The sequence below is a fragment of the Herpailurus yagouaroundi genome, unplaced genomic scaffold (genome assembly GCF_014898765.1).
Source record: "Herpailurus yagouaroundi ecotype Mexico unplaced genomic scaffold, PumYag 198, whole genome shotgun sequence".
NCBI lineage: Eukaryota > Metazoa > Chordata > Mammalia > Carnivora > Felidae > Herpailurus > Herpailurus yagouaroundi.
Window position 1 is genome coordinate 1,902,952 of NW_024412429.1, and position 7,706 is coordinate 1,910,657.

Here is a 7,706-nt window from a genome sequence, read left to right on the forward strand (position 1 = left end):
ATACAGCAGTGAACCCATCGGGCGTGGGGCTCCCATCCTAGTGTGTAAGGGCCAGTGTGTGGCTGGGGGGGCTGGGCAGCAGCCCCGTCACAGCTAAAACAGCGACGGGGGTTCAGAGACGGGGAGGTGGGCCAGCGAGGAAACCCAGGGCCAAGGGGAAAGTCTGAGCAAAGGCCCTCAGGCGGGAGTGAGTTTGGTAAGTTAAGGGGCAGAGGGACAGGGAGGGGAGGATGAGGGGGGCAGGGAGGGCGTGGTCTGGGAGGAGGGATGGCAGGGAAGAGGCTGGGTTTTGCCTGCAGGGTTTCAGGCAGAAAAGTTTAAATACTAGCTGTTTACACTGAATGCTGGGAAAGCCAGCAGCTGGAGGCCTTGGTGGTCAGGAAAGCAAGGGGTCCGGGAAGGCAGCTCACGTGCCACGGTCCCTTCTGTGGGGGGTCCCTCCCCATGCCCCGTGACTCACAGCCCACAGAGAACTGTGACCAGTTTAGGTCAAGCTCTTTGTGAAGGGTTATGAAACCGGAAACCTGGGCGTCGTCTAGACCTTCTGTTACCATGCTCAGTTGATTTCGTGGAGTGTTTCCACGAAAGTCACTCGATTCTAAGATGCCACCCCGACTAGCTTTATGGAGATGTAATTCCCTTAAACGCGAACAACCCGCCTGACACGCACAAGTCCGCGGCGTTTAGTGCACTCACATTGTGCCACGTCGCCAAAATCACGTCACAGTACATCCACTACCCCAAAAGAAACCCCATCCCCCCCATGTACCCCGATCCAGCTCTAGGAAAGCACGAATCTACTTTCTGTCTCTACAGATTTGCCAACTCTGGACATTTTGTATCAACGGAATCATATGATATGTAGTCCCTCGTGACCGGCTTCCTTCCCCGGTCATCACGCTCTCAAGGCTGAACCATGTGGCGGCATCAGAATTTCATTTTTTTTATTGCCTGACAATATTAGATCATGAAGCTAGACCACATTTGTTTACCCATTCATCACTTGAAGGACATTTGGGTTGTTTCCACTTTCTGGCTGTTAGAAATAGTGCTGCTGTGACATTCCTAAACGAGTGTCTTGTGCGGACACGCGGTTTCCCCTTCATGGTTCCCCTTCACTTGAGCACATGCCTAGGACCGGAACCGGTTAGCGTGTTGAGGAACTTCCAGACTGTCTTCCCTGCACGGTCCCACCAGCCGTGTATGAGAATTCCACTTTCCACACCCCCGAGATACTTCCATCTGTCTCTTTGATTACAGCCACCGGGGCGTATCATTGCCACTTGATCTGCATTGCCCTGATCGCCAATGATGTTGACTATCGTTTTCAGGGTTCAAGTCTTGCAATTCTTGGGTTAAATTTCTTCCGAAGCATTTTATCATCTTTGACTATCTTGTAAGTGGAACGGTTTTCTTAATTTCATTTTTGTCTTTTCATTGCTATGAAATAGAAACACAACAGACTTTTGCATATGGATCTCATATCCCCCAATCTTGCTGAAATCACTCACTAGTGCCAGGAGCGTTGTTTTTTTTTGGTGGATTCCTTAGGATTTTCCATATACGAGATCATGTCATCTGCAGACAGAAACAGTCTTATTTCCTCCTTTCTGGTACAGACCCCTTTTCCTTTCGTTGTCTTGCCTGAATACCCTGACTAGCACCTCCGGGGAGACGGTGAACAGATGTGAAAGGACACATTTGTCTTGCTCCTCTCATGTTACGTGTGTCAGCAGGGGGGTTTTGGGGACATCCTTTATCAGGTTGAGGAGCCGGCTGAGTGTTTTTATCACGAAGTGAAGTAATATTTTGTCAAAAGCGTGTTTTTGGACCTATCGAAATGACCGTGGGGTTTGTCCTTCATTCTGTTGATTCGGTCTGTGACGTTAACCGACCTTGGAACGCTAGGCCATTCCTGGAATGATTCCCACTTGGTCAGGGTGTATGTCCTTTTCATATACCACCGGATTCAGTTTGCCGGTATTTTTTGAAGAGGTTTACATCTGCATCCATAAGAGACATTGCTCTGCAGTTTTCTTGTGACGTCTGCATGGGTTTTGACATCAGGTAAGTATTGGCGCCATGGAAATGTTCCCTCCTTTCTATTTTTCCAAAGAGTTCATGGAGGACTGGTGTTCATTTCTCTTCACACGTTTGGCACAATTCACCAGGGAAACCATCTGCGCCCGGGGTTTACTTTGTGAGATTTCGGATTCCTAATTTAACCTCAGCATGCATTACAGTTGTGCTCACGTCCTCTAGTTCTTGAATCGGTTTCGGTGATCTGTGACTCTGGGAATTTGACCAACTCACCCTGGTTAAATCAGCAGTGCTGTCCACAGGATGTTCCTGACTTCCTTTTTATTTTTGTGAAGTCGGTAGCAATGTCTTGTCCTTAATTCTTGGTTTTGTTAATTGGAGTCTTCTTTTCAGTCAAACTAAGGGTTTGTTAATTTTGTTCATCTTTGCAAACAGCCAGCTTCTGGTTCTGTTGACTTTCCCTATAGTTTGCCATGCTCTATTTCAGTGGTTTCTGCTCTGGTCTTTATTGTGGCTTTCTTCTGCTGGTGCTCGGTGTTGCTTCCTCTGCTTTATCCCGTGTCCTGAGGTGTTGTTTAGGTAATTGATTGAAGAGCTAGCTTCTTTTTTAGTGTAGGTGTTTGTGTCCACGACTATTCCTCAAAGTGCTGCCTTGGCTGCATCCCACAAACTTTGCTGGGTGGTACCCTCATCTTCATCCCTCTTAAAATGTTCCCTGACCTCATTTGTGATTTCTTCTTTGATCTACTATAATTTAAAAGTATCTTATTCAATTTTCCCATATTTGTGAATTTCCTAAATTTATTTTTGTTATTAATTTCTAACTTCCCTCTATCGTAACCAGAAAATATACCGTCTATGATCTTTATTCTTTTACGTGTACTCAGGCTTCCTCTGTGGCCCAGTACATTGTCTAACCCAGAGGGCCTGTGCCACGTGAACTTGAGAAGGTCATGTGTCCTCCTGCTGTGTGGGCAGGGTGTTCTGTGGACGTCCGCCTGATTGAGTTGGTTCAGTAGTGTCGTTCAAGTTGTCTGTCTCCTGGCCGGTCCCCTGTCTGGTTTGTTCATTACTGAAAGGGGAGGGTTGACGTCTGCAGCCATTATTTTTGAATTGCTGATTTGTGTCCTCAATTCTGTCAATTTTAGGGCCATGTTGTTAGGTGCACGTATACTTTTCCTATCTTTCTGATGGAGTTACACTTCTGTGATTATCAAATGTTCCTCTTTATTCGTAGTGACATTTATGTCATCTTAAAGTCTATTTTGTCTAATATTAGTACAGTCACTCAGTCTTCTTGTAGCTAATGGTGGCATAATGTACCTTTTTCCATCCTTTTGCTTACAAGCTATTTGTATCTTTGAATGTAAAGCATGTGCCCTGTAGACAGACAGCATGTAGTTTGAACTCGCTTCTTATCCAGCCGGACAGCGCCTGCCTTTTGACTGATGTCTTGTCCACTCACATTTAAGGCTGCTGATGTAGGTTTGCACCCAACACTTCACTTGTTCATTTTCTATGTGCCTCACGTTTTGACCGTTCCTCTTTTGCCGACTTCTTTTGCCGTAACTGGATATTTTCTAGCGTAAAATGTTAATTTCTTCCATGACATTTTCCATCAGTTTTTGAATAGTTTTCTTCGTGGTTTCTCAAAAGCTCACCCTATACTTTGAGACTGGAAGAGTCCGCCCCACAGGGACAGTCAGGGCCTGGTGAGGTACAGAGACGCTCCTGCTATAGCTGAACTCCCCTGTTCCATCTGTTGGGTTGGTAGCATCACACGTCACATTCATATATGTGACAGTCCAGTGCTATCATTGCTGCTTTACATAATCTCATGCTCACTAAAGAATCTGAGAAGAGAAGGGACAGGAGACCTGCAGGGTTTGTTGTGCTGGCCTTGTTCACCATGACGAACCACCAGGTTCACCTGGTCCTGTGGATTCAAACTACCATCTGGTGTCATTGCCCTATTCTCGCAAAACTTTGTCCCCATCCGCCTCCTTTGTGCCACTTTTGTCAAACATATTACGTTTCTACCAGTTATAGTTTCAATGACACAATTACATGTCTGTAGTTTTATACAATTACTTATTTTAAATCAGTGAAGAAAACAAGAAAAATACACCTTGATCCTTTTATAACTACGTGACTGTCTTTGCTGGCATTCTTTGTGGATCTGTGTTTCTGGGGCAGGGGCAGGGACTTGCTTTCAGCCTGAGGAACCTCTTTCAATGTCTCTTAATCAGGCAAGCCTTCTAGCAACGAATTTTGTCTGACTTTGTTTATCTGGGAAAACTTTTATTTTGCCTTCATTTCTGAAAGACAATTTTGCTGGATATAATATTTTTAGTTGACAGGATTTGTCTTTCAGCCCTTTGAGTGCATCACCCCACGGCCCCTGCTGCTTCTGAGAGTCTGCTTGTGGATTGACTTGATGAGTCATTCTTCCCTCCCTGGTCTTCTCTTTCGGTGTTTTCACTACGATGCATGTGGGTGTGGATCTCTTCGTGGTTATCCTAATTGAAGTCCATGAAGCTGCTTCCACGTATGCCAAATTTCAACACATTTGGGGAGTTTGAGCAATTATTTCTTTGAATATTTCTTGTGCTTTCTCGCTCTCCCCTCCTGGTGCCCCTGTGACGTGTGTATGTTGGTGTGCCTACACGCTTTGCACCAACAGATTCCAATCACTTTCCTTCCTTCTGTTTTTCCCTCTGTTCTTAGGATTTCTACCAAGTATAATTTCTACCAAGCTAAAAGTTTGCTGGTTTCTACCAAGCATAATTTCTACCAAGCTAAAAGTTTGCTGATTTTTTTTCTCTTTTTTGTCCATTCAAATCTACTCTTGAGTCCTCTGGGGAGTGTCCTCATTTCAGCTACTTTCAACTCCAGGATTACAATTTTTTTTTTTAAGTATTTTCTATCCTTTTATTGACATTTTTTATCTGATGAGAAATCATCATATTTTCCCTCACCTCTATAATGCAGTTTCGTTTAGTCCCTTGAGCATATTTATATGTTCACACAATGACTGCCTTGCTGTCTTATTAATGCCAACACCAGGCAGGCTTCCCAATGGCGGTTCTTGTTGTCTGTCCCCCCCTCCCCCAGCGGATGAGTCTCACTTCCCTGTTTCTTTCATGTCTTATAATTGCTTTTTGTTGAAAACCAGACATTTTAGGAAATATATGGTAGAAACTTTAGATAGTGACGCCTTTCCCCCACCTGAAGGTTGTTTTTGTTGCTGTTTGTGTGCTTTGTTGAGTGACTCAGCTCAGTTTCTCTAGGGAAGTCTGTTTCCCCCTCAGCGGGAAGCCTTGGTGTAGCTCCTAGAAGGGCACAGCTTTGGACACGTACACGGTCGCGCGGCACCTGCACCGGAGACAGCAGTTTTGAAGCAGGGCTCCATGTTAACCTCTCCCTGATCTCTCGATGGCTTGTTTTCAACAATGGCCTGGGGCGTGACTTTCTCCACTGTCTGCTCCAGTTAAACTGGGGCAGGGATACTTTGGGAAGCCCATTTGTGAGATCTGGCACAACCTCAGACTCTTCTCAGACTGGTGTGAACTAGGTGGCCTGTCAGCTTGCTGCTTGTTATGGGCTGTATTCCCCTCGAATTCACGTGTCGGACTCCCAAGCCCAGGGCCTCAGAGTGTGACTGTATCTGGAGACAGAGCCCGTGAAGAGGCGATTGAGTTGAAATGAGGCCGTTGGCGTGGGCTCTAATCCAGTGTGACTGGGCGCCCAGAGAGGGCCCAGAGAGGGACTGCAGGGGTACCCATGCACAGAGGAAAGACCAAGTGATCACACCACAGAAGGCAGCCACACACAAGCCAAGGGGAGAGGCCTTAGGAGAAACCAGCACCAACACCTTGCTCTTGGACTCCCGGCCTCCAGAACCGTGGGGAGTCGACTGCTGTGGTTTGAACCACCCGGTGTGTGGTACTTTGTTAGGGCGCCCGAGCCAACTGGTAAGTGCTCTTAATTAAGCAGATTCTTGCTTCTGAACCTCACCAGAGCGGTTCAGATGAAGTCAGTTCCTGTGGGAAGAGCTTCAGAGCTCTCTCTCATGGGCTGCCTCTCGCCCTGAGCGAAATCTCCAGAGATGAACATCAGCCCTCTGGGCACCGGGAGGCCTGTGGCCTCTGGGCTCCTGGCTTGCTCTCTCGCCACGAAACCTTTGTGCTGATGGAGCTGGGGAAGGGTGACTGGAGCCCCAGTGCCCCGGCCTCTGTTCTGGAGTAAGGCCTCCATGATAGGAGCGGAAGCTCCGTGGGAGGAGGGAGACCCCCAGCCTCCGCCACAGTCAGCCAGGAACTTAGCTTCCTCAACTGTCCAGTGGCCCGTCCAAACTGGTGGGATATGGCGACCCGTCGTCGGAGGCCGAGGAGAGGGGAAGCCCCGTCTTCCTGGCCACACACGCCCAGAGTGGACCTTCTGCCGGGCTGAGCTTGGGTGGTGTGAGGCAAGGGGCCACAGACTTTTTCTGTGCTTACAGAGGTTTTTAGCAGGTTTCTCGAATAAACGTTGCTTCTTTTGGTGGATGCTGTTTGGGCAACTTCGGGGGGCGCTACACCATTTTGCCGTGACCCTCACCTGTTGGCTTGTTTTTCGGGAGTGGGTTCACAGAGGACCTCATCCGGCCACCCAGAAGTCCTGCCTGCGACTTCGAACTCAGCCCTCACAACTTCACGCTTGCCCTTGCGGGGTCACTCGCTACAAGGGACGTTTTGAGTGATATTTTCAAAATATGGATCCAACTGCTTCCTCCCTCCCTTAAAATATCTTCGATAGCCCTTCGGGGCCCTCAAGATAAAGAACATCTCTAGTCCTGCTTCATGCTTCACGGGCGCCCCCCTCCCGCCTCAGCCCCAGCCAGCAGCCTCCCCCGGGGTCTGCCCAACGCCAGCCCCACGGCCACACGCCACTGCAAGGCTGTTCCTCTTTGGGGACAGTTCTGTCCTTGACCCTCAACGCACTGCCAGATGGCGGCCTCCCATCTCAGGAGAACCCCGCTCCACCTCCGCTCACGGGGAGACGGTCCTGGACCCCCACATCCGGCCAGGGTTGCATTACAAGCCCCTGTAGGACTGGGTGTGTCCCCTCCTTAGCGTCATCATGGGCCCACTTCGGTGGTTTACGTTTATTTTGTGATTATTTCCTCCTTTATCCCACCTATACTCCGAGAGCAGGGAACAGAAAGGTCAGGTGTGTAGTCGCTTAAGCACTGTACCCCCGAATTCAGCACGGTACGTAGTGGCCCCTCGACAAGTCACGGAGAGGGGCCTCAGGGGAGGGTGGGGCACGCGGGGGTCGGGGGCCGGGCTGGGGGACCGAGCGGGAGGGCAGACGAGGAAGGACCTCGCACCCTACACAGCAGAAGGTGGAAGATGGCGGGAGCCTCCGTCCCGGGCGGTCTTGGGGCGCCGCCACCCCAACTGTCCCTCGCTGGCCCCCGCCCCCAAGGCTCAGGGGCGGGAGGGGGTGGGGCTGCAGGCGGGGCCGCAGCTGCGCTCCCGGCACCTGCTCACCTGCACCTGCCGCTGCAGCTGCCGGGCCCGCTGCTCCCAGAAGCGCCCCCAGCGTCCGCCCTTCGCCGCCGGCATCGCCGGGCCCAGGCCTCCCCCCACCTGCGGCGCGGGGGGGGGCGTTGGGGGGGGGGG

General features: G+C 49.8%; 1 protein-coding gene across 1 annotated transcript in view; it reads right to left on the minus strand.

Moving 5' to 3' along the window:
* KIF25 (kinesin family member 25) overlaps window positions 1-7,706 on the minus strand; it is a 45,137-nt gene extending 37,431 nt beyond the window's left edge. Inside the window, exon 1 of the mRNA XM_040448684.1 lies at window positions 7,575-7,706. Coding sequence (XP_040304618.1) covers window positions 7,575-7,649 — 75 coding nt within the window. The 5' untranslated portion in view covers window positions 7,650-7,706. The remainder of the gene's footprint in view (window positions 1-7,574) is intronic.